Raw genomic sequence first — 26,750 nt, 5'->3', positions numbered from 1 at the left:
CCCACACAGATTCATATGTTGAAGGCTAACCCCCAATTTGAGGGTATTAGGAGGTTGGGCCTTGGGAGACAATCAAGTTTTGCTAAGTTCATGAGGGTGAAGCCCCCATATAGGATTAGTACTCTTATAAGAGACTATGCTATGTGAGGTTAGAGCAGGAAGAACATGGGCATCTGCAAGTCAGGAGGAAGGTTCTCACCAGACATGGAATCTGCTGACACCATGAAAAGGGATCACGAAGGCAGCTGGACGTAAGACTTTTGAGCTCAGAAGACTGGAAGGCCTCATGGTATAAATTTGACACAAAGTCACTACCTTCTTGTTATCACATCGGTACCATTTAAAGCCATAGGCATGGATAAATCCACCCAGGAAGAAAGATGAGAAGAGGGTGATACCCTGAAGCATGCCAACACTTAGGGTTGGCTGGAGGAGACAAACAGCCAGTAAGGCAGAAGAAAGAGCATAGCAGGCCATTTTATTGAAGTCCGCAGAGACACTACACCTCCAAGACAAGGAAGTAGTAACTACAAAATACTACTGAAAGAAAGGACAAGGAAGATGAAGAATGGAATGGAAACAAACAAAAAAGTCTATTTTTTGGCACCTTGAAAGCATTTGATCACTGTTTGCTCAGAACTCAATCTCCAAGAGCAGAGTTTTTCTTCCCCACCATAGTTTACGCATGTCCTTTTACACACCCACACCCTTCTAAGTGATTAAGTCTGGGGGATGTTTCAATTGTTACTCCTTTTGCTTATCTGTGTTTTCTCATCCCTCTGCAACAATCAGTATTATGTAGCAATTTAAAAAACCCAGTGTGTTAGAGGATAACATCTGCCTGTTGCTGAGCCCAGCACAGCCAGCAGGGCAGCATCACTTAAGGGCCTGTCCTCCCCTCCCTGTGGTGGATGGCGAAGCAAAGGCAGTCATAATACTGATAATTTGTGCTGCTTATTCTGCATGGCTTTGTGCTGTGCTACAGAGCTGGGAGCTTTCACGGAGGCTGAGGCCCTGTGGTGTAAATCCAGGGGCAGAAAGCATGAGGGCCCTTTACCGTATTCACTTGGAGGCTGCCTGCAGGCTTCGGTTGCTAAGTGCGCTTTTTGATTCAGAAGCACTTTTCACCCTGCATCTCTGTCTCTCTCTCTTAAAATCCTGGATCTCTTGACCAGCCAAAGATGAGTTCACTGTTCCCATCAAGGACTGGGAGAAAGAAGGGGTGGGATTAATTGGGCCTGGAGGCAGGGCCCGGAGGGCGGAGCTAAGGTGGAAGAAAGGAGAGCCCTCTAAATAAAGGGCAGGCGCTGGCTGCCCAGGAGCACACCTTCCTCCTAGTCTGTGTGTGTCTTGTGAGGAGCCGAGCCTGACCCGGGGAGATGATGGAGCCTGAGGAATACAGAGAGCGAGGTGAGCCAAGGGGTCCTGGCCCCCTGTCCCACAGCCACCCCCGCGGGAACTGCTGCTGGCGTCAGCCCTTGGCTTCTGCGGGGTCATTCGGAGCCTTAGATTCACCTGCTGAGAGGTGACTCCAGCAAAATCTGTCCTGAAAGAGGAATGTGAGGTCAGTTCAGAACTCCTCTCGCCCTCATTCTCTCTCCTGTCCCGCAGTCACAGAGGCTGTGCTGCCGAGTCACGCTCCCCCTTTTTCCCTTCTCACAGAGCAGGGGACTGGATTCCTGATCTCCTAAGTGGCAAGAGGGGGATGATTCATATTCTGAAATTGAAAAACACTTTCCCTTCGTATTCTGTGGTCACTGAGAAATCTTTTCTTTCTTTGTATTCATTACCCTATGTGTGAATCTCTGAGTGAGGGTCTTTCATTTACTCATTCACCCCGTAAATGTTTAGCAAGCAGCTATGATGTCTCAAGCCTTGTGTGATGAGCAAAACTAAATGGTTAACTTATTTTCAGGCATGGCTCTCCTAAGAGGGGAAGTAGTTGCTTAATTTCTCTTTCTATAACTTTCTATATGCTCATCCCTACGAGTAGCTTATATTGCCTAAAATTCCTTTGCTGTAAGTTATCCCAAGTCTCTCTTGTCCACCCAGATGTAACTCTCTAAGGTTAGCAGCCTTTACACTTAAGTGTGCATTAAACATTTCACTGCTTTCCAAAGGTACTTTTGGCTGAGAGCAGGTTCCTGTGGACATTTATCCTGTGTGTGGAACACAAATCGATTTCATCCAGCCTCTGGATAAGTGGAGGGCTCGCATGGGTGCCGAGCCACTCACCGGAGACATCGGGCTGTGGGGGTGGGGGCTGGGGGCTGGAGGGGGGCTGAAAGACTCCTTCACGGTTGTGTTTGGGGCTTGCCCTGCTAGTGCAAATTTTGCCCAAGCTTGTGCAGAGGAAGAGTACTGGTTCCCTTTCCTCTTCTCTCTTTTACTCTCATTATTATTATTGTTTTTGCAGTGGGGAAAGGACCATAGGGAGTACTGAGGAGGAATTAGAGATACTGAGACAGAAAGAGAGATGAAGCCACAGACACAGGAAGGGCGAGAAAGACTCCAAGCAAGAGACAGAGGCACTGAAGCCAGACCCTCCCTGTAGAAATGACAGAATAATAATGTGCAATGGCCTCAGAGTATTTGACTTGGCTATTTTTCTTCCTTATTCATTTGATCATGTTTTTCTGAGCATTAAAAACATGCTCTAGGCACTGAGGTTTTGGTAGAGGCAGAGGCAGAGGCAGGGAAATCACGGGTTAGGCCATGGCTTTGCATTTCCCCAAGAAATACTAATTGGTGCAGGGTTCTTAGTCTTGGTCTGTGGTTGTGCTTTAGGGATTTCATAAACCTGGGAAATTTTGAACCAAATGTTGTGTATGTGTAAGCCTAGGGTTTAAATCAGATTCTCAAAGAAGTCCATGGGTCAAAAAAAAGGCGAGGAATTACTGACTCAGTGGGAATGGTGAAAAAATAGCTTTTCACCTTTTATCAGAGGCTGGCCTGGGAGCCTGCCATCTGTGCTACCAAGAATAGGTTGGGGGTGTGCATGTGTATGTGGCACTTTTTCGTAGTAAGAGCCACAGAGTTTCTACTGAACATGTAGATGTCATAGGGGTTCTGTTTTTGAGAAGAAAAGAAAGGAAAGAAAGATGATCACGGTTGATATGGAGAAGGAGAGGGGAATATAAGGAGATACCTTACTCTGATGCTGGCGTTTTATGCTTTGAGATCACGCCCTGTTCATCTGTGTGCTCCACACCCCCCATCAGTCATTTACTCCCTCACTCAGGTTTTACATTCCGAAGATGAGGCTTATGGGGGCATCAGACCCTGCACCCTTCAGCCATGAATCATCTCCTCCCTCACCAGTCTCCTGGCTGACCCGAGGGGGACTGGCATGCATCGGCCAGGCCCACTGAGGGCACATGAAGCTGGCTTCTCTGCCTTCCTCGCAGGAAAAGAGATGGTGGATTACATCTGGCAGTACCTGAGCACGGTGCGGGAGCGGCGGGTGACTCCAGACGTGCGGCCTGGCTACCTGCGAGCGCAGCTGCCTGAGGCTGCCCCTGAGGAACCTGACAGCTGGGACAGCATCTTTGGGGACATTGAGCGCATCATTATGCCTGGGGTGAGAGACAGTCACCAGGAGGGTGATTCTGGCCTTGGGGGCATAGAGAGTGGGATGTAGGCCTGAGGAAAGACCTGCCTTCGGTAAGCCAGGGGTGACCCTGCACCACCTCACACCAACAGCCAAGCCTGTCTCCTGGGCATGTAGAGGATCGGGACTGTGACTGAAGTTAGGTTTGTGACACCAGGGCTGACCTGCAGTGGTAGGTAGGGAGCTGGAGGGAATCAGGACTGTATCCCAGGGCCTAGTCTGACAGAAATGTGGAAATCTAATGGGATGAGGTGGGAAGTGAAATTTGGGTCTGAGGGGAAAGGATAACTGGATAGCAAGATGGAGAGAGGAGGCTGGAGAGAGTCGCAGAGCCCCAGTGGGCAGAGCCAGGGGCTCTTCTGCAAATCCTGAGACATACCAAAGGTAGGGAGGAGGCCGAGAGCACATTCCCCCGCAGGCACCCTACTGTCAGCTGGGGAGGCTCAGGAAGCTGGACGAGTCCCTCTCCCCCATAAGGTGGGAGCCATGTCCATCCTCTCCTGGGGGAGGTCTCATGATTGAGCTGCTTTTCAGCAGCAGGAAGGGCCTTTCCCTGAATCATCGTTACTCTCAGTGACAAAGGGCACATGTAGTGACAGCGCTGGCAGGGCCAGAGAACAGACAGAAGCTGGCTGATGCTTGGGGCTTGAGCTGGAGCCATCTGCCATGGGCTGTGCCGACGTCCCTGGCCACAAGGGATGAGGAGCTGTGCCTCGGCGCTCGGGCTGCCTTTACCGAACTCCATGCTGTGTGCCAGGCACTGTACTAGCTGGATTACAGGCTAGATAGTTTTAATCATACAGTGACTCTATGATCCCTGTTATACAGATGAGGAAACTGAGGCTCAGAGAAGTTAACTGTCTTTCCAAAGTCACAATCCAAGATCGTAACCCAGGCCAGTCTTCCTTGACAGGCTCTGCTCTTTTTACTGCACTGATGTTCTAACAGTGAGGGACTAAGTGCCCTAGACTGAGCCACACACCCAGGCTCTGCCCCTTCAGCTGCAGCCCCATTGCACAGGCTGTGCTCCCTCTCCCTGCTTGGGGTGCTGGGGTGCTGACTGCATGTCCAGAGGCTCCTCTCCAGGCTGACTTGAGATTTGCTTCCAACATTCCCAGAGAGCTTTGGACCTAAATGTGACAGAAATATGCCTGGGGGCAGGGATGAGAAGTTCAAACTCAGAAACTGGTGGCAAGTTTGTACAAAGCCAAATACTCATCTCTCTGTGACCATGCAGCCTATTTCACAAGCGTCTTTTGGAAATTTCATTATCTTAAAGCTTTACCAAGGAGGCAAGCTCCCTGTTTAGATTATCTCCTGGATGTCATTCTGTAGAATGTAATCTGCTGATGGGCTAACTGTAATTTGTAGTGAGATCGAAAGCAACTGTCAGAAGAGGTGGAAATGAGCTGATTCATTTGATTGAAAGAAAATCCAGCAGTTGCTGGGGTGCAGTGAAAGGGGCTCATTGCTGGGCAGAGAGGCCTGTCTGTTTTTGATAAGTGTTCGTCTGGCTTATCTTATCATATTTATCTTACAAGAACAGACAATTGTCTCTCGATAGGGCCAGGAGGTGGAAGCCCTTCTCTGCGGTTTCCTAAATACTGTCACTAAGCACCTCGATAATGAAGACTCAATCTTCTATTTGATCTCACAGGCTGCACCAGGCTCTGAGAGCTGGCCTGAAAGCAGTGGGCCCTTTGCTTTCACATTTGGCCAGCACCTCACTGAAATCTAGATTAATTTTTCCTTCCTGCCACCTCCTAGACACACAGAGAGGAAAAACTGTCCACCATTTCCAACCCTGCTTAGAAAAACCACATCAGCTCTGCATGGGGGAGAAGGCAGCACACCATCCTGCTGGGGGCTCGGGCTCTGGACTCAGAGAGCCTGGGTTTCTCTCTTGGTGCTGTCATCTGTCCTATAAGACATGCGTGATCACAGGATGCGCCTCTCCCTGACAGCCCCAATTCTCATCTCCAAAAGAAGGATAATGGTAGACCTATTTTGTTGGGGTGCTGTGAGAATTAAATAAGGTATAAAGCATGGAAAAGTGGAAGATACTGTTATTACGTATGACACATCCTTCCTGGTGCAGATTCAGGGAAGAGATCCGATTATCTAATCATCAAGTCAGCATATAGGATGTGTCGGTCACCATGTGATTAACTTGCCATTCTCACAGCTTTACGGTTTGCAAATTTCCTCCCAGGCTGATCCACATAATAATCCCAGGAGACAGGATTTATTATACAATGAGGAACTGAGGTCAAGAGAGGTGCAGAGTTGGACCCTGTTTTTATGGGGTCTGAATTGTATACAAATTTTGAGATCCCCTGTAAGAAAATAAAAGTGTGTATCTCAACAGAGACCTATGCAAATCCGGGATCTAGTTGCTTAAATTCATTGGCTTCACAGTAAATCTACAAAGTCACACTGGAGCCTGTCTCCGTGGGCTTAAATGTTCTGCTCCTTCTACCATACACAATGTCCTTGCTGGTGAGGGGTAAAAGGAATTTGTGCACACGGAATGTACCTTGATGATACACTAAGATGCTATCTAATGACTTCTCAGTAGGGCTGGAACACTTAGAGAGTGAGTGTTCCGTAGGCTTGGGGACAGGATCAAACGGGGCTGAGGAACTGGGGAAAGACTCATGAAGAAAATGAATATTTGGTAGCTTTCTAAGAATTAACAGCTTTGGGAGGGCCATGTCTGTATGAGAAGTTCTTCCTGTCAGGGAAACAGCATTGCCCAAAGGCATGAATGCAGAAATGACCAGGCCATATAGAACAGTGAGATGAAGCTAGATTAGATAATCAGTGAAGCCACTGAGTCACTGAGGGGACTTCAGAGACCTGTTATGGAAGGTCCTCCGTGTCCATCGGGCTCCTCCTTATAACCAGTTTAATCTGATTGTGGGTTCAGGGGTTAATTTGGAGGTAGGGGTCCTGTGCCCTGGAATTGTGGGTTCAGGGGTTAATTTGGAGGTAGGAGTTCTGTGCCCTTGGTGTACCCCTTCAACTCTCTCTGCTTTTTTCTTCATCCCTACTGGGGAGCTAAAGACAGCTTTGAACCCATTCACACTGACTGTCTACGGGAGCTGTTTGCCCAGAGAGCTCATAGATCCATGAAACAAAGGATACTTTTTGCAAGAAACTGGATGAGGCAAGCAGCCTACTCTTCTGGAGCTCATAGTCTCCCCTTCCATTTATTACTGGGCTCGGGTGGCATGGGGGATAAGCACTGGAGGCTAATGTGAACGCGACACAGAATCCACTATCCTAATTACTACCGCAATTGTCATTCTGCTTATTCCCTTCTGGTCTTTGCATACATGCCAATGTTCCACTGATGAACAAGGTTAGAAGAGGAGAACTGTGGTTCCCAAGAACACCATGAATATGTCTTACTTGTATGGAGTTGCGTAACTTATTTGCCTGTCTTAAAACTGTCAACCCATCTCTAGATTGGGTATCCCCCTTGCCAGGGAGGGTCTCTGGTGGAGGAAAGCCAACTGGCCACGCCTCTTGGTGCCATCTGTGTACATGCTCTGCCTCCAGGTGGTACACTGGCAAAGCCCCCATATGCACGCCTACTACCCAGCTCTCACCTCTTGGCCATCGCTGCTGGGAGACATGCTGGCTGATGCCATCAACTGCTTGGGGTTCACCTGGGTGAGTAGCAATGGCTGTAGCTGTAAGCAGTGGTGATGGGGGACATAGCAGGAAGTGACATATCTGGAGCAGACATACTTGTCCTGGTCTCTGAACAGGGTTCCAAGTTAAATATCAACAATGACTACTTTCTTGGAGCTTAGGCTCTATATAAATTATCTCTTCTTATCCTTTAACCCTATGGATTCATGAGTATCAGCCCCATTTTGTAGGTGAAGAAATTGTGCCTCAAGTAGCTTATCTCTCCACGATCAAACAGATTATAGAGGCCGAGATGAGATTTGGACTGTGATCTGGTTATTGCCACAATTTGTGACCCTAACTAAGCACTTGGGCTTCTGTGGGTACAACTTCCACCGTGGTCTTGTCTTTAGAGGTTAGGGATGTGCCCTAAGACTACCCTTAATATCTAATCAGCTTTAAATTGTGTCAGAAGCCTCCTAGAACAGCTTTATATATTTAACCTGAATTGTAATAGGGTGTGGGAATGGGGGTTGGGAGGATTGGGGGTGAGTAAAATTGCTATTTCTTCCAGGAAGTAGTGTTTTCTTTCTTAGTCCTTGCACTTTCCCCCTGGCCTTTAGATTGCTTCTCGGCTGGTACTCCAGGGACTTGGGGAGCCAGATGAACATCACCACTTCTTGGGCTGTTTCTCCACAGAGCCTTGGGGTCCAGGGGAACCTACCTCACTGACGGCGGCATGAATCCAAAGCCCCACATTCTTTTCCCCTTTTTGGCTTGGCAGAAGATGGGGTGGGGATGGGGCACAGGGCCTGTCAGTGACCCCTTCTCCAGGGAGAAGATAGGTCAGGTTCCCATTGATACCGTCAGGGCCCGGGCAGGGCCAGGGCACAGACACAATGTGTTTCCGGGGCTGGCGTGGCATGTTGGTCCCTGGGGCTCCCTGGATGAAACTGCTTTCCTCCTTTAGGCTTCCAGCCCGGTGTGCACGGAGCTCGAGATGAACGTCATGGACTGGCTGGCAAAAATGCTGGGACTCCCAGAGCACTTCCTGCACCACCAGCCCGGCAGCCAGGGGGGAGGCGTCCTGCAGGTGCCTTCAGGAGCAAAGCTCCTTCTAGCGTGGTGGATAAGTAGCGACAGATAAGCCAAACCCTTGCCCAGGCAGTTCTGTTCTCGGGGGATCTCCCCACGCCACTCACACCACCACCATCCCATCGCCACCATCACCATCACCACCGACACCAGTCCTGAGAGCTGCTAGCTCTGCGGTGCCCCCATTCCCACTGCTCCACCTCTCCTCTCTCCGTTCCCACAGCTGCCCCTGCCATCGCCACTCCTCCTGTCTTTTTTCTCTGAAGAAGATTAAAGAGTCAACACATGATCACATTTCTGGTATTACTTGACTCGGGTTCTCACTTTATAATCTGACAACTTCCCTTCCGTGTTCCATTTGACACCTTGTGGTAAGCAGATAGGAGAAGGCAAGTAGGCCCAGGACATCCTTGGCAGTGAGAGAAAGTAATGCCAATTAATTTGGGTATCTGTCAAATGGTGGTTCTTCCAATATTTCTTTTTTTTTGGAGGTCAGGCAGCCTAATGGGGCTTGCTGGGTGCCTCCCATAGCCTGCGCATGTTGCTAGGTGCCTTTGCATCTCTAAGTCTTGACGTTCATGAGGGCTTGATTCTGAGACTCTCCAAAGTCTTGAATTTTACTGTAATGTGTAGTTTTCCTGGTTTTAAAATCAATAAGGTAGAGATAATAATAATATTTTCCTCAAAGAGTGGATGTGATGACTAAATGAATTCATCTATTAAATGAAAATATCCATGCTGCCCTGAGATGAGAACTGGTAAGTTTGCTGGTCCCATGTGCTAGCTAAGTGACCACCCGTCTCACTTGCAGCAATCTGATAGCAAGATTAAACTCTGAACCTCACAAGACAGACAAATCACTGCATATTGTGGACCCATTCTGGGTTGTTAGCAAATAGTTACGACTTCAGATGTTATATCTGGAAGGACATAGTAAATGTCTGCTATACATCATCTGGCTTGTCATCTCATTATCTCCAGGACCTTGCAGGTAAATAGTATCACCCCCAATTTTGAGAGGAGTGCACTAAAGCTCAGAGAGGTTAAAAATGGGCCCAGGTCACAGAGCCAGTAAGTGGAAGAATGAGGATTCAAACCCAGGCCTGTCTAAGTCCAAACTGTGCTTTCTCCTGCAGTCATCAGCCATGTGAACTTGGCTTAGTCCTGTAACCTCTCTGAACATCACCATCCTCATCCGTAGAGCGATACTTTTATCGCAAGTATCTCCAAGAGGTTTCATCCGGAGCAAATGGGATGACTTACTTAGAATTGCTATACAATTGGCAGGAGGTACTATTGTTATTTCTGTTCTGCTGGCTTCTGTTTTGTGGAGTAATTTCCAGCCACTGAATATCTTGTGGAATCTGGCGTGTACCCCAAGTGGTGACGCTTATTGCCAGGCAGGGGACTATCAGCTGCTGGTCACCTGAAGATTTCAAGAAAGAAAAGCACCACAGACTGAGTGAATGATGAGAAACCATCGAGATCCCACGAGGCAGCTAAGGTGGCCCCCAGGATTCCCATTCTCATGGCCAGAGTGAAGTCCTTTCCACTTCTCATTTGGATAATCGATACTCCCATTTGAAAGGCAGCTAAAGGGATGTTCTCAATTTTCTAAATGAATATTTATATTATCTTATGTAATATTATCAATATGATCCCAAGGGCTCAGGAGCCTTTGGTAACAAAATGAGGCCAAAGTCACTGGGTTCTCAGATGTGCCAGGACCAGCTCTCACTGGGATATGCCTGTGGGAACAGACTCCATTTCCATACCAAATAAACTGGAAGTTCTTTAAAGCAAGTTGTACATGGGGAGCAAGCATACAGATAAACACACTTATATCTGGCAGGGACCGAGCATTCTCTTTTTGGTCCCTGTGGCTTCTCTAATAAAGATGCTGCTCTTAGGTGAAAATCTGCTTTCATGACTTCCCTGAAAAATCAGGGAGAGGGAAGTGTCCCACGAATGCATAGGGTGTGGTGAGTGGAGAATTCATAATAGGCACTCAAGTTTGTGAGGAAGGACAGTCCCCTCTGCAGGAGCTATTCCTTAGGAATAACACACACACACACACACACACACACACACACACACACACACACACTCTCTCTCTCTCTCTCTCTCTCTCTCTCTCTGTCTCTCTCATGGAGGCTGCCACTAGTAATCCTTGTTCCACTACAGAGCACAGTCAGTGAGTCCACCTTGATAGCTTTGCTGGCGGCAAGGAAGAACAAAATCCTGGAAATGAAAGCATCTGAGCCTGGGGCAGACGAGTCCTCCCTGAACGCCCGGCTCATTGCCTATGCCTCTGATCAGGTGAGTTGCCCAACACAGACCAAATCTTCAGGCCAGGACTTAGCTTATGGAGTCTTAGTCCTTGAATAAGTTTCTTCTAGACACAAATAAGTTGGGATTTAAGGCAGGTCATGCTGTGGAGGTTGTCTCTAGGAACCACGGGGAAGGACAAATGCAAATGTTATATTTGATTCGCTTAGTTTGGCTTCAGCAGTTCCTGTGGAGTTCACATCCCAGGATGAGTCAGCTAGCAGGTTTCTGTGGTCCTTCTAGGCTCACTCCTCAGTGGAAAAGGCTGGTTTGATTTCTCTTGTGAAGATGAAATTTCTGCCTGTGGATGACAACTTCTCACTCCGAGGGGAAGCTCTTAAGAAAGCCATTGAAGAGGACAAGAAGCGGGGCTTTGTGCCTGTTTTTGTAAGTCGGAATGTGTTCTACACTTAAACAATAGAATGTGGAGGTGAGGAAGGAATCTCGGCAGAATCCAAGCAAGTAACATGCTGTAAACAAAACTAGAGAGATCCTCAAACACGATGTGTTACGATTTATGAGTTGCTATTCATTGGGCTACAATTTTGTGGGTCGTAATAAGCATTGCAAAAATAAGTAGATTAGAAAATATCAGAGGGTATTCCTGTAGCACAGAGTATCTATTGTTTTGTGGAAGTTTTATTTGAAATACACATGTATATATATATGTACTAGGTTACTTACTATATAGAATGTGTTTCTTACTGTGGGTCATGAAAAGTCTAGTGTGAAATGCAGTGTTCTAGTGGGATGGGCAGGATAGAAAATATCTGTGGTTAAGTCTTTTTCTTCTGGCCCAGTGTATCTCACGAGCCCACCTTCCCACGTTAACTTCCTTTATTTTCCTCCAGGTCTGTGCAACACTGGGGACCACCGGGGTGTGCGCATTTGACTGCCTGTCGGAGCTGGGCCCCATCTGTAAGTGTCTGCCCTGTCTGGCTAGGAAGACAAGTAATGAATTTGAGAATGTTTCCCAGAGCAAGAACCTGAAACTAGCTCTGTGGAATTTGCTCACCCTTTCTTGGTCACAGCAAAGGCTGAGGTATGGGAAGAGCCACCAAAGGTCACAGGTGCTTTGCCCAGGCATCCAGGTCAGTGCTTTCCCCAGCACGGACCAAAGGTTAGAGCTGCTCCTCTGCATCCTGGCCTAGTGGGCACCAGTGGGAGACTTGTAGCTTTTCTGCCCTCTCTCCTGTATGTCAAAGTCGGCTCGCAGACTGTGTGAAAAGCATAGGGTGAATGAGGCATAGTGGAAGATTGTCTACTCTAAGCTAAGACAAGAAAAAAGGCAGGGCAGGGGAAACCATAGGGAGAGATAAAGGCAGAGAAGAAACCCAAGTGTTCAAATTCCCCAAGCAGCAGACCCACTAGGAGAGCCTTCCCCTCCCACTGTTTGCTGGTATTAGATGCATTAGCATTGCTCTCTGGGCCAGTGGGAAGTTGGTTTTTGTGCCAGGAAGTTCTAGCTCAGGGCCTTAACCCTCTGGTCAGTGAGAGAAAGAGGCCAGGGTGCAGCTCTGTGGACCTTCTCTTTAGGAGACAGTGAGGCCTCATTCAGCCCCACCCTTCACATTGACACGGCCCGCCCCCAACCCCCATCTCCACATGCCTAGACATCTCACTTAGGCAAAGCAGGCCCACCATTCCCAGCTCTGCTCTGGCAGCCCTCCAGCCAGTGGGGCCAGGCGAGAGGCGCCTTGCAGCTGGCTGGCAGCAGCCCCATCCCACCCCCATTCCCACCTCCCAGCCGGGCGACGTTTGCCTCCTCAGGTGCCAGTGAGGGGCTGTGGCTCCACATCGATGCTGCCTATGCAGGCTCTGCCTTCCTGTGCCCTGAGTTCCGGGGCTTTCTGAAGGGCATCGAGTATGCCGATTCCTTCACCTTTAATCCTTCCAAGTGGATGATGGTGCACTTTGATTGCACTGGGTTCTGGTGAGTGTGGCAACCCAGCTCCCAGCCTGTGGGAAAGCCGTGCTTCCTCTGTGAGGCCTCAGCTGCTAATGCCCATTTGGACACCCACAGGGTCAAGGACAAGTTCAAGCTGCAGCAGACCTTCAGTGTGAACCCCGTCTACCTCAGGCATGCCAACTCGGGTGCGGCCACCGACTTCATGGTGAGTGGCTGGAAAGGGGCAGCCTGATGGCCTCTGAGATGGAAACCGGCTTCCTCTTGACCCCAGCGTCTCCTGTACGCTGGCTTCCACCAGAAATGGGCACACCGTGAGCCCAACACATCATACTGCCCCTGTATACCTTTGGTTTCAAGCTGTGCCTAAGGATACAGAATGAAACCCAGAAAATTGTTAAAAACCCTAGAAAATGAGACCCACCTCTGAGGCCGTGTGCATGCTGAACACTTGTGGCATTGTCTACCGCCTAGAAATGCCTTCCCCACCCCGAGTGGGGGCCAGTTCCCTTCTGCCTCATCTTGGATAATCTTTTCTGCTTACTACCCAGCGGCAGGGCGGAGTGGAGAATTTCCTTGGATGGGGAACGAGGCTCCTTGGTTAAATCACTTTCTTTTGTTCCCAGAGAGGTTCTGCGTGGGTGCGGGTGTAGCGTGGGTGCTTTCCCTGACCTTCTGGGTGCCTTCTGGCAGTCCTGGCCTTCCCAGCGAGCTCACTACACCCCATTCTCAGTCTGTACTACCTCTTGGGGGAACAAATTCTTCAGATTTACTCCTCAGTTTGAGGACGAGCCTTTCTTTTAATTGTAGGGGAGACAGGGATGTAAACAAGTTAAATCCACGTGGCCAAGGGGCCGCAGCAGAGCAGACTGAGAGGAGCCTGGTCTGGAGGGCTCGCCAGCCTTCGCCCTTTGGGAACTCAGTGGGCTGCCCTGACCTCGGTTTCCTCATCTGTGAAGTGGGCTCAGTCACCCTGGTTTCACAGGGTATTGTGAGGCTGACATGGGAACATGCCTGTAGATCATGTAACATAATACTGGGAATGTGGCAAAATTCAAGAAATGGTAGGAGTAATATTCTTAAAAGTTCTTTTAACTGCCGAGATTTGCTATAGCAAAGTGGTTAACCATTTAGGCGCTAAAGCCAGACAGCTTGGGTCTGAATCCTGGCTCCTCCATTAATCATATTTGTGCAGCCTTGGGCAAATGGCTTAAACACTGTGTCTAAACTTCCTCATTTGTCCAACGAGGATGATGATAATAATAATACCAGCTTCTTAGGTTTGCTGTGAGGATTGAGGGAATCAATATTGAAGTATGGAGAGCAATGCCTGAAGTGTGTGAGAGTCACTCTTTGGGAAGAGATGTTTTGTCTTTCCTCTTTGGGCAACTGAATTGTCCTGCCGTTTTAGTCCTAAAGTAATATCTCCATCATCTCTTCATTTTATTGGTTATTCTTCCGTAGACCAGCTCAGATTTGCTTAAGGTTTTTGCAGCTTTTGAGTGGCATTGCAAGCAGCAAGCTCCAAAGGTTGATACAAATAGAATGTTTCATTCATCTCCACTGCCCTGTGTGGTGGACTTTCAACAATTTCTTGATTAAAAAAAAAAATGTCTACAGCCTCCCAAGGGGCAGACATCTTTAGGAGTAATTCTAGCTTTCTTTCCTGAGTGTAAAATGGTGGCCATTTTCCTATAAGTAAATTTGGATCACTGAAACATAAGAGCATTTCTTACCTAAGTCTGTTTTGGATTTCATCTTTCTTTGTGTGTTTGGTGTTTTTTTTGGTTCACAACAGTGTCTCAAGATCTTCCTGTGGTTCATTCCCATAAGTTTGGAGATTTTTATGGTGCTTTCTCTCTTCTAGATAACTTATAAAATATTAAATTAAGCTTAGCAGTGGTCCAGGGGAGCCTTACTCTTTGTACTTCTACATCCAGAAGGTGCTGCTGTCTGCTTTTCCTTTCCCTCCCTGTAATCCTAGGGGTTTAATTGTCACGTCTCCGAGAAACTTCTACAAAACTGAAGTCGCTATCTCTCATGATCCTGGGGGTCTTCCCTGTTGCTCTGACTGTATCCCAAGGTCTTTATCACCCAGGAGGCTGGCCGTAGCTTTAAATAGAAGCCCAGCTACATTGAGATGAGCCAGAAATAGAGGCTCATCCTGGGAGAGAACCCTTAGGGACTTCACCTACAGCGCCCTGGAGCCACCTAGAATCAGGGCTTGATTCTTGGACATCAATCAGGGAAGCTCCTTGCCCTCTTCTCCCACCTTCCCCAAGGAAGGGGTACTGTATTGTCCTTGGCAGGGGAGACCTGCAAAACCTTGAAAGGACACAGAAGGGGCTTGGGAATGCCTCGATTTAAAGAGCCATGTCACCCTTCATAAGACCAAATCTCCCATTTCAACAGAAAATATCAGCTAGAACCACCCTGCTGGGTCAGTGTGATCTGGTTTTGGAATAGTGACAAGAGAAACAGCTGGGGATACAGAGTGTGAAGAAATCAAAATTAAAAGCATCTCTGCTTCTCATTTTAGTTTGCTGGGCAAAATAAAGCAGTTAGTTGGCCACAGCCATGTAGAAAACCCTGTTTTCAGGGAAGGCCCCTGTTATCCAGTCATTCTCCCAGAGCAGCCCGCTAACTAGGGTGGAGTTGCTTGCCTTCCCTGTTACAAGGATTTTGTCCCTCGTCCAGGTTTTGATGCCCTCTGCTGGTAAAGGAAGTCCCCAACTGGTCCTCGCCGCTAGGATGTTTGCTTGGAAATCACAGGCTTAGTGCTTGATGTGGGAGAAGCACTGTGCACCAGCAAAGGGGTAATGTCCCAACTGCTGGGTGTGGAAGCTAGGGTGAAGGATGGAGGTGAGCACATTCCTGAGGATTTAGCAATCCTGTGGGTGAGTTCGGTGGGACAAATATTTATTTCCAGCTAATGACATTGTAGTGAAGCTTTCTGACATGTGAGGAAGAGGTCACTAGAAATCACATTGCTTATCAGGATGACTGCCAATGTTTTCCAGAACTTTTGCTCTGGTTTTACATCTGAGAAATTGGTTTGAAATTTTCAGATCTGTGGTGCCCACAACCTTGAATTTTGAGGTCTGTTGAATTTGGTCACCAGGAAGGAAGGGCCAATTTAGCCTGACAGGGGCCGAAATGCAGATGCTCACTGGAAATCTGAAAGCTGGAGGGATGCCTCCTGAGGGCACAGGAATGTCACAGGAAAAAGTCAGTACAAGACAGTGAGATTAAAGAATGACCATCTTGGTTCTAGGCAGAAACACCACTGTCATTAGTAGCTCACATTTTTATCACCTCAATAGCCAACTTCGTGTGAAGCGCTTTGCGTTGGTCCCTCTCTCGCCCTGTCCCTGGGCGATGCTGTTCTGTGTCTTTATGCGCCAGTGAGGCAGCAACGCCCAAGGCCACAGCCAGTAAGGGGGGGGAGCTGGGGGACAAACCCAGGTTTGCAGGTCCAGCATCTGGGCTTTTGATTACTAATAGAGGAAGAAAGAAAATAAATGAAAGGGCCACGTGTCTGTGCAGGGTAGGAGCACACCCTTTTTAGAATTATGCTGGTTGTCACAACTGTCTAAAAATTTTAGTATTATTATGGTTATGCCTGATTACTGTACTTTATATTTTGGGGGCAAACAGAAATAGGACTTTATTTCATGCTGTTCAATCTAGCCTCTTTCAGAGAAAAAAGTGTATTGCTCCCATCTTGAATAAATAGTAGCCTGAGATGAAATGCTTAAAGCAGCGTTTAAAGCAAAGTGTCTTCTTCTTGGTTCAGGGTCTGGGCTTGGTCTCCACTTGCACTCAAGGGCCTATTGGCCACCGTCGCCAGTAGGATTTGGTCTCGTGATGGGGCAGCCTTTGGTAACTTGCTTTTTGGCTCCTCCTTAGCAACAGCTTCAGGAGTCATGGTGATACTGTCCATCCCTGGAGGGCTGTGCAGGCAATAGATGATGAATGAAGCCCAGGAGTGAGTGAGGGAGTACCTTGTTAGAGACAATGCGCCCTTTTCTCTAACCACGGGCACTGTGTTCCTCTGTTCTAGCACTGGCAGATCCCCCTGAGCCGGCGGTTTCGCTCTATTAAACTCTGGTTTGTGATTCGGTCCTTCGGTGTGAGGAATCTTCAAGCGCACATCAGACATGTATGTAGTGTGCAGGTGGTGGGCTGAGTCCGTGCTTGCTTTGTGTCTTAGAGGGGAGGAAGGCTGGTTTCTGTTTGCAGACCAGCCCAGGGCACCTGCAGTATGGGCTCAGGTGTCTAGGCCTGTTCTTGGCCTCTGGGACTTGATTACTGAGGGCGGCCATCTGTTTGTTAGCTAGAGGACCAATGAGCAGCAATGGCACCGAGAGCTGTCTGGGGTCTGTCCCCCTTGCCTGAGTGTCTCACCAATCCTTGGCTGTCATTGAGCACTGAGGAATGATGGCCCAAGAGCTTGACTAATAGAGGAAGAAAGAAAATAATGAAAGGGCAGCGTGTGTGTGCAGGGTAGGAGCATATCCTTTTTAGAATTATGCTGATTGTCACAACTGTCTAAAAATTTAAGTCACTATTATGGTTATGCCTGAAACATGGCTTTCCTGGCTTGGACATGTAGACCTACCAAGTCTGGAACAAACATTCTTACATTGTGTCAGTAGGTATTTACCGAAGCGTTCTTGGGGACGTGGTTGGGCACTGTCTAAACAGACCGTGCAGTGGAGAGAGAGAAGGGCACGGGTGAGGTTTGTCCCACTTGTCTCAGCATGGTCAAAGACAGGATTAGCTAAGTCCTTTGACTTCCCTTGAAAGAGAGGATTGAGTCTGAGAACCAGATGATAGCATTACTTAGCAAAATATTTCATTGGATAAAGAAATTTTTAAAAAGGTGAAAACAAAAAAGGTATAGTCCTGTCCTTGTTAAGTTAATGATCCTAGGTAAGAAAAAAAAAGGAAATTAAAAAAAATGATATAACTTCAGTGAAAGATTAATATGATACAAAGCTCAAACTTAAAAAAAAATTAGAATGTGAGCAAAATTAAACGGTGAAGGACATTTGGCAGAAGCCATTCTGAATTCTGTTTCAAAGGTGTCACTGGTTTGAACACATTTAGCAGTGGGAAAGTTATTCGTAAATGTCCCTTGCCTGACTATTAATCCCAGTTCTCTTTGTATTTACAATTCCAGAGTACAGAAATGGCTAAATATTTTGAATCTTTGGTCAGAAATGACCCTTTCTTTGAAATTCCTGCCCAGAGGCACCTTGGCCTGGTGGTTTTCCGTCTAAAGGTGATGCCGTCTCCCATGGCCTGTGGGTGATGTTGTCTGGGGCTTGGGCGGCCTTTGGAGGTGCAGCTGCTGGGCTTCTGGGGATGCTTCTGGAGGATCTGATACAGATTTCACTTCTCTTTATTCTTCAAACAGGGTCCTAATTGTCTCACAGAAAGTGTGTTGAAAGAAATAACTAAAGCTGGCCGTCTCTTCCTCATCCCCGCCACTATCCAGGACAAGTTGATAATCCGTTTCACCGTGACATCCCAGTTCACCACCAGGGATGACATCCTGAGAGACTGGACTCTTATCCGAGATGCTGCCACTCGCATTCTGAGTCAGCATTGTACTTCGCAACCTAGCCCTCAGGTCGGGAACCTCATCCCCCCACCTGGGGGCCCCAGGGCCTTGGCCAACGGAATGTCCTTTCAGTCTGTTGGTGAGGCAGGGGGTGACCCAGCCCAGGCCAGGAAGATCATCAAGCCGCCTCAGCGTGTGGGAGCCAGTCTTGGGAGAAGCGAAGACAGCCGCCGTCCTGAAACCCTGCTGGACCCACGTGATGACTGCTTTGCGGAAGAGTCTCCAGCTGTTACCAAGCACAAGCTGTCCTCCTTCCTGTTCAGTTACTTGTCCGTGCAGAACAAGAAGAAGGCAGTGCGTTCCCTCAGTTGTAATAGCGTGCCTGTGAGTGCTCAGAAACCACTGCCCACAGATGGCTCTGTGAGGAGTGGGGGCTCCTCCCGGGTCAGAATCTTCTCTAGGTTTCCAGAAGAGATGATGATGCTAAAGAAAAGTGCCTTCAAAAAACTCATCAAGTTCTACAGCGTCCCCAGCTTTCCTGAGTGCAGCTCTCAGTGTGGGCTCCCGCTGTCCTGCTGCCCCCTGCAGGCAATGGTTTAGGCCGGAGGTTTCTGCCAGAGGCCCGGGTTTCGGCCAGGATGTGTTTCAGGGAGTCTCTGAACTCCTCCGGATTGTGTGCTGAATTCGTGTGCTTATGTGTGTGCGTTTTTCTTGGGAGAGAGCCCCTAATTTTTATCAGGTTCTCATAGGGGTTCATGACCTATTATGGTACAGAAGGTTCTGGCAGTCTGGTCAGAGAGAAAAGGTCCAGGGTAGTGTACTGACAGGCAGCTTCTGTGGTGCAGCTTGTGATATTCAATATAATGTAGCAATAAATTGTGCTCGTCCCAAAAAAGCCTCTCTTGTGTGATTTCGTTGACCACTGAAATATTGATTATTTAACCAGAGCATATCCTGCAGCCTAAATGCATGTACTATGGATTCTGATTCTCAGGATGCTGAAGGTTTGAATTTAACGGTGAGGAAAAGAGTTTGGAGGAGCTGTTGGTACGAAGAAGGCAAGTGCTTGAGTCAGGCACTGTGGCTTAGCATTGATAAATGAGGACACTGAAGCCCCAGGTCACAAGCTTGTAAGTGGGCAAGCCCAGGTCTCCTTGTCTTCAACAATGCCCATGCTATTTGCACCATGCTGTACTATTCAAGGTGGTACTTGAGCAGAAGCTCACAGTCCAGCAGGACCCTCTGGCCCTTAGAACATGTAACTGTTCCCCTCCTTAGGTTTGGAACTTGTGCATTTTTTTTCCCCTGGACTCTGTAGTCAAATAAAAGCTGTACTCATAGCCTGCCCATAGTTATTTAATAGGCCTGAAAAATGATTTTCTTCAGATCACAGTTTTATAGGAAGTGCACTTGAAGTCGGTTATAGTAACAGTGTCAAAAGTAAACAAAGCTGGGCACTAGTTACAGTGGTAAGGACAGATATTAATCAGTAATATACTATTGCAACAGGAAAAAGAGTTCAGCATAAACTGGACTAAACTTTGATCTCTACAAAGGTGATTGGACATTTTGAAGGGTGAATGGGGGAGTGGGGAGGGGCCAGCAGGGGCTCAGTAGAGTTGGGAAGTGAGAAATTACAAAGCGTGGGAAGGGGGAGTTGGTCGGTGTAAAGCCCATGTAGGTTTGCTAAGTGGTGCTGACCAAAGTCAGGCCCCCACCTCCCCCAGAGGCTGGGGGACTGCGGGCAGCCCCAGGTGTCGGCTGGAGCCAACAGTAAATTCATTTGGCAGCCTTGCGTTTTCACAGGCAGGCACTTTTAGGGGCACTAGAGTCATCCTAGAGTCATGGTCTTGAGCCATTAGAGACTGTGTGAGCATCTGTTCATGTTTTTATAGGCTGAGGTTGAGGCCTAGTTAAGAGGGCTGGAAGGAGCCTGGCTACAGTTTGGTCAAGGAGAGAATCTTTGTCAAGAGCTTCAAGTTCCATGTTCACCCTTTTTGTCTCTGAGTGGTCCCCAAACTTATCTGCATATGGGAATCACCTGGGAGTCTTAAAAAATAGTGATGCCTGGCCTACTCCCAGGAATCCTGATCTAATTGGTATGAGGTGTATCTGGGCTTTGGGATTCTGACAGCTCCCCAAATAAGTCTAATGTGCAGCAGTGTGTGGAACCACTGCTCTAGGGTCGCTTGCTTCTCAAAGGGCGGTATGTGGACCACAAGCAGTGGCACCCCAGGTGCTTCTTCCGCACATTCAGGGTTAAGAAACACTGCTCTAAGCTGTTGGTTCTCAAACTGAGCCTGGACCAGAATCACCAGGAGGGCTTATTAAAACATGGACTGCAGGCCCAGCCCCAGTGGGTCTGATTCAGTCAGTCTGGGGTGGGGCCCAGTAATTTGCATGTCTGACAAGCGCCCAGGTAATGCTGATACTGCTCCTCCGGGACCACAGTCTGAGAACCACTACTCCATGAATATGTTCTCTCTTCTCGTATGTGCTAGGTGGGAGGTAGTGATGCAGTGAGCTGCGTGACTTTGCGACTTAACCCCCCAGGCTATGTTTTTTTAATCAAATAAAGAGGTTGGACTAGACACTGTCTAGGACTGTTTTTACTTTTGCTATACAGCAAATGATATGTGTGCATGTAGTAAATAGAATTTTCAAGAACAATAGCAGGCTAATGATGAGACAAAGGGCTGCTTGATGCTGGGACTCTCCTGGGGTCTGCACTTGGTCACTCCAGATCTAAGATCTGAGCCTTAAGAATTAGCAATGATACAGCTCTGAGGCACTGAATTACACTAAATAAGAACACATGAGGTAACTCAGGATGATTTTTCTCTCTGTCTGTGGTTTCCAAAATGAGGCCCCGACCAACAGCTTCACCTGGGAATTTGTTGGAAACATAAATTCCAGTTCCAGTTCCAACTCTGGGGAATAGGTCCCAGCAGCCTGTGTTTTTCCATGACTTCCAGGTGATTCTCAGTGTTCAAGCTTGAGAATCACTGCTCTGTGTGAACTAGAAGACTCAGATAATCTATTTAGCTCATCCTTTCCAATCCTCTACCACCCATAGAAAGATTGCATGGGGAACCAGACGGTTATCAGGGTTGCTTGATGAAAAAGCAACAAATAATTATTGCCTCCTATGTGCCAGGCACTGGGGTTATAATTATAAGCCAGGACAGAATCTCTGCCCTCACGGAGCTCACAGCTTCACAGAAGCACGACTTCTGTGTCAAGGAAAATTTACGTCCACAATAGAACGTACTGTATATACATACATCCCACAACATGGTACTTTGTGCGCTCTGGGGAGACAGCACCCATGTCAACTGGAAGATCTATGCTGGCCAGTCAGCCTACCTCCCCTTGAAAAGTGCTAGGGTGATGCTAAGTGACACCTTCTTTCTTGTTTGCTGATTCTTTACAAACTTCCTGCAGCCCCACCAATGGTAATGACAAAATAATGATTGTTGAAAAGTGAAACCACATGGAGAGGACTCTGGCCTCCCTTCTTGAACAACTTCCAGTTGGCTTTCCTTGATGTTCTGATCTGACTTCCTAGATAGAGGCTTGGAAAACTCCATCACACTAGTGCTGAGTTCATCTCTTGGTCCATAGCAGGCACCTGCTACATGTTTGGCAGAGTGGATGTATGAATGAACAACACATTAATAAATCATCGCTTAGGCTGGGTCACTGCACTTGGTTAACCTTGTCCATTTTTAAACTCATTCTCATTAGCCTCCATGTCAGATGCTGACATTTCCTAGTTTTAGTCCCAAGTTATTTTGGTCTGTAGCATTAGATCTGTGCATTGATTATATATTTCCAAATAATTTGTAATCAGAGAACTGTTGAATGATTCACATGTATATCAGCATATGTTTTAAAAAAATATCCATTTGTACTTTCAAATGATGAGTTGTGCCATTTCATATGTTGGCATTTACCTATTTTACTATATATTTACAAAAAATAATGCCCTCCCTCTAACAAGCTTAGTTTGAAAATACAAACAGTAAGTGCAAATTGAAAAATAATTATCTCTAAATCTTTTTACTTGCAAAGGTTCAGGTGTAATTTAGAAAAGTCTTCCCTTTTGGGAAACATGAAGAAAAACTGCATCTTACCATCTTCAACCACATTAGAGTTGGATTACATCAAAAGACTTTACTAGGTCCATTAAGTTTTTGTCTGGAAAGATGAGCTCTCCTGGGAATATTCAGAGTTTCAGACTTTTATTACTTAGGGCATTGTAAATATCCTCAGTCATAGGCACATACATTGCTGCTTTGTCATCCAAGAAATACAAGGAGTCTTTGATGACTTCAGGGTTAAAGCCCTCCTCCACGAGGGTCACTTTGCGGTGTTTAAAAGTTCCAGTGATATCAATAGTGTCCTGAAAAAACATCAAACAAGCCACATTGCTGTAGTGTTTTGCAAACAGATTAGGTTGCAGGGCAAGAGGTGGGGCAAGGAGTCTGGGAGCCCACTGGCATCTCTGGTTCACAGAGCTCTGAAGCCAAGTTTTGTATAGTATCCACACAGCTTGTTTTCAGAGGCACCCCTAGGGGCCTTCTGCAGGGTTTTTTTTCATTCCCTTAAGGCTTTAGGATCACCTGTGGGGAGTGAGGGGCAGCTGACAGTGAAATACAGAGCAGAGGAGTCTGTTGCTTGGTGAGCTTTAGGAATTACTGGAATACCCTGATTAAGGGTGCGGTGGGGATAGGATCATCTATATACTGACAGCTCTGTTTTCTCAGTGTGTGTGTCCATTAGACTGAAGATTTGCTTTTTCTTCAGTTAATAGGTGATGATCTGAGGATGTCTGAATTTTCACATTCCTCAACAATCTCACTGTTAAAGCAAGTGTGTGCCATGAACATCAACAGAAATAACTCTACTTCAGGAATACTGGTAATCTGACGCTTCTTTTCTCAAGTTTTCAGCTATAGAATCATAGATCTCAAAGTCCAAAAGTGAGAGTGTAAAGCTAACCAATGGGTTAATGTTTGAGAAAGAAAAAAAGCATCTCTCTAGTGGCAAAAGTTAAACCTGTGGTAGTTCCAGCTGGCTAATGATGCCCAATTAAATTTCACACTATAGAAAGGTGTAAGACTTCAGTGGATTTTTCCATTATTTAAAACCAGAAACAAGAAGTAGGAGGGTCAAAGCATTTCTATTTTAAGTGTCTATCATACCTCATCAAACACAGATTTTGTGAGTTCTTTGCTAATTCTGTTGATGAATGAACTGGCCAGTTCAGGGAGAAAGAGATTAGATTTTGGTTTCTGCTAGCTAAAATTTCTGATATCTCTGCTGCTTTATTGAGCTTCCTGGAAAAAGTAGTGAAAATGGCCAGTGTGGTTGCCATGGTGTAAGGGGAATTGTTCCCTAGTGACAAGGGTCTCTGAGAGAGGATAACTGAACTCGATAGCAAGAGGTCGCACCTGTAGTCTTAGAAATCGAGGCCTTGCGTAACTGGGCAGATAATCAGCAACATGCTTAAAGAGTTTCTTTCCATCAAATTCATGGTCATCCTTCACCTTGATGGAAGCCATGCCGATTCGACCCTCATGACCTAGAAGTAAATGAGAGAAAATGAGACATGCTGTAGCTATGTATTTTACGAGGTTCTGCTAGTTCAAAGAAGCGTGGAGTGGGACAACAGTACGGTATGGGTTTCTTTGGATAGTTGGAGGTTTCATTTCAAATATATGTTGAAGCTATCCTAAGGTGAATGCAATAATAATAAAAATAATGATAACGATAATAATAATAGGTATACATCAATTCAATCTGTGACATGCCAGGCCCTATTTTAGCGCGCTTTACGGACCTTCTCATTTAAGCTTCCCAACAACCTTATGAAGAGGTACAAATGTTAACTCCACGTTAGAGCTGAAGAAACTGAAGCTTAAAGGCATTAAGAGACTAGTTCAAGTTCATGCAGCAAATACGAGGCAGGATCAGGAATCGAATGAAAACAGCCTGGTTGAAAACATCTGAGGGGGAAACAGGTCAAACTGGTGGCTAACAACTTTCTTGTCTTTGTCGTATTTGTTTATTTTTGACGTCAGTGAAAAGTCCTTGCTCCGCTGTCCTGAGTGCCTGAGTTCTGGTCGCTCTTTGCGTTGCAATATCAGGTGTGTTGTGCTTCCAGGCACAAACACCACCTTTGAGACTTACTTATTTAATCAAGGTTCCTAATAGCTTTGCCTCTGTATTACAGAGAAGCCGTGGGACAGGATGGTGAAGGCAAGGTGCAAAGGTGAGCTGCTCTGTGCCTTTCCACTGATGCCCTTAATCCCGAGGGCACACGCTCTCCTCAGGGAAAACAGATCCCAACAGCTCTTTCTTCCCCATCAGGCAGTGCCTTTCAGTGAAGAGAAAAATTACCACTGTTTTCTTGTGAGGACAGGGGTAATTAGGTATTAATAAGTCTTCTACCTGATCCGGCAGACCCAGCGGGAGTCTAGGTCCACTTCCCTGAACTACTAAACTGTAACCAGAGAGAGAGAAGGAGCCGCCCATGGTCACCTGGGCCCCAGCTTTCGAAATCTCTCCCATGGTGACTGTGTGTTTATCCATCACTCTAAAGAAGGCAGAAAACAAGAGGAAAAATTAAAAGAAAGGAAATGCATCCTGATATGATTTGCCCCTTATCTGAGGGAGGTAGGCAGGGCACTGGATCCGTTTTCTTAGGGGTCCCTGGTAGCTCTCTTGCAGGTACCTGTCTCAGGAATCTCAAATGTCATCAACAAGCTCCTTTTAGAATTACATCAGAGGCTGATGCAACAGAAAACCTTAGTGTCAACTGGCTCCTTGTTTCTGGCTCTGGCAGAAGCAACCAAAAGGCTAGTGGGTCCTGTTGGGTCTCAGGCCTCTGCCCTGACTCCCAGAGGTTGGTTTAGGGTTAGTTCAGCTCCAGGAAGAAGGTTCCAGACTACAGAGGTTCTGGCCAAGGGGTTCCCTAAAGCTGCACTGTCCAATATGGTAGCTACTGGTCACATGTGTCTATTGAAATTAATTATAATTAAATAAAATGAGTATTTCAATTCCTCAGGTGCATTAGCCACATTTCAATGGTTAATAGCCATGTGGTGGCTATTGGCTACACATTCTGGTCAGTGCAAATATGGGACATTTTCATCATTGCAGGAAGTTCTCCTGAGCATAGGAAGTTCTAGGCAGTAGTGGGACAGTTCTGATGTGACACCTAGAAAAAGTCAACTCCGCTGTAGGCCCAAACCTGTAAGTTCCCTCCTGATCCAAAGCTGAGATCTGGGAAGGTCTTGCTCAGCCCTCCGTTCCTAAAAACCACCCTGGCGGCTTGATGCTTTACTTTAGATAGACTTGCCACATCTCTAGGCTGGAATGGGGCTGGTCTCTGTGCATGGGAGGCCAGATGGCAGCAAGTGTAGCTTTGAGAATCACAGAATCCAAAAGCTGGGAGAAACTTCAGAGTTCACCTCTAACCTTTCATTGCTGCAAGAATTCATATAGGATCCCAGGTGGACATCCAGCCTCTTTACGGGCCTCAGTGGGACATTCCCTATCTTAAGAGACAGCCCATTCTATTGTTCACCCCTTTGGTTACAGGAGAGCGCCAGGCCTGGTCATTTCACTGCCTGGCCATTTCCAACCATCGGATTTTGTTCTGCTCACTGGAGCAACCCCCAACACAAGCGTATCACCTTCTTGCCCCACCTGTGTCCTAATCATTTGCAAACTGTTAGCCTCCTCTCTGTTCTCTATCCGTGCCTCCCAAAACTTATTGTCATTAGACTTACTTGGGAATTAAAAAAGACATGAAGATTCTGAGGCCCAAACCCCAGAAATTCTGATCCATTAGATCCAGAGTTTAAAAAGTTTTCCAGATGATTCTGATGTTTGGCCAGATTTTCAGAATCACTAGGTTTCAGTGCTTCCCAGACCTTAGTGTTTTTTAAAAAATTGTGTTAAGACACATATAAAAATCATCATTTTAACCATCTTACAGTGAACAACTCAGTGGCATTTAGTACATTCACACTATTGTACAACTACCACCAGTATCTACTTTTAGGTATTTTACCCCCAAATCAGACTTTGGTGTTTTTAAGAATCATAGGAGAGCTTGTTATATATAACACAGCTCCCTGGGTCTACCCCACAGATTCTGACTGAGTGGGTCTGGGGATGGCCTGAGATTCTGATTCAGCAGGTCTGGGGATGGCCTGAGATTCTGACTCAGCAGGTCTGGGGATGACCTGTGTTTCTGATTCAGCAGGTCTGGAGTTGGCATGTTAAACAAGCTCCTCATGATGCTGCTGAAGCTGGACCAGAGATCCCAGTTTGAAAAGCCCCGGATTAGGCCCTTCCATTCCATTCCCCAGGTTCTCTCACCTTCTCATACACATTCTTTTGTGTTGTTACCCTTTTAAAATTCAGCATTGAGAAGTGCATGCTAGGTGGGGCCTGAGAAAGCTCTGCAGGACATGATGGCTAACAAACATGACATGGACCCTTGTATTAATTCAGCCTAAGGCCCAAACACAAGAAGTATTCTGCACTCCTCACCCTCTGCGACCTGAGAGGTGGCTATACTTCCTTTG

The 26,750-nt window shown here is 46.9% G+C and overlaps 2 protein-coding genes across 7 annotated transcripts in view; one reads left to right on the top strand and one right to left on the bottom strand.

Annotated features, from left to right (window-relative positions):
- Positions 1–1,138: 1,138 nt before the first annotated feature.
- Positions 1,139–19,094, top strand: LOC118908267 (histidine decarboxylase). 6 transcript variants are annotated; one of them, XM_057488796.1, is made up of 12 exons: positions 1,140–1,564; positions 3,408–3,580; positions 7,175–7,288; positions 8,220–8,342; positions 10,529–10,663; positions 10,916–11,059; positions 11,524–11,590; positions 12,443–12,605; positions 12,696–12,786; positions 16,642–16,740; positions 17,764–17,865; positions 18,001–19,087. In XM_057488796.1, the coding sequence occupies exons 2-12, from the start codon at positions 3,416–3,418 to the stop codon at positions 18,745–18,747; spliced, it is 1,950 nt and encodes a 649-aa protein (XP_057344779.1). In that variant the 5' UTR covers positions 1,140–1,564; positions 3,408–3,415; the 3' UTR covers positions 18,748–19,087. The 6 variants fall into 6 exon arrangements, with proteins under 6 accessions (XP_057344781.1, XP_057344780.1, XP_057344782.1 ...); XM_036877422.2 differs by having other exon boundaries at positions 1,141–1,410; positions 18,001–19,086; XM_057488798.1 differs by lacking the exon at positions 7,175–7,288 and having other exon boundaries at positions 1,139–1,410; positions 18,001–19,093.
- Positions 19,095–22,083: 2,989 nt separating this feature from the next.
- Positions 22,084–26,750, bottom strand: part of LOC118908268 (long-chain fatty acid transport protein 2) — a 64,135-nt gene continuing 59,468 nt past the window's right edge. The window contains exons 9-10 of the mRNA XM_057488794.1: positions 23,604–23,734; positions 22,084–22,552 (exon numbers count right to left, since the gene is read on the bottom strand). Of these exons, the coding sequence (XP_057344777.1) occupies positions 22,376–22,552; positions 23,604–23,734 (308 nt within the window). The 3' untranslated portion in view covers positions 22,084–22,375. The remainder of the gene's footprint in view (positions 22,553–23,603; positions 23,735–26,750) is intronic.

This window comes from Manis pentadactyla, chromosome 11 (genome assembly GCF_030020395.1).
Source record: "Manis pentadactyla isolate mManPen7 chromosome 11, mManPen7.hap1, whole genome shotgun sequence".
Classification (NCBI taxonomy): domain Eukaryota; kingdom Metazoa; phylum Chordata; class Mammalia; order Pholidota; family Manidae; genus Manis; species Manis pentadactyla.
This window is presented reverse-complemented; position numbering and strand designations above follow the sequence as displayed.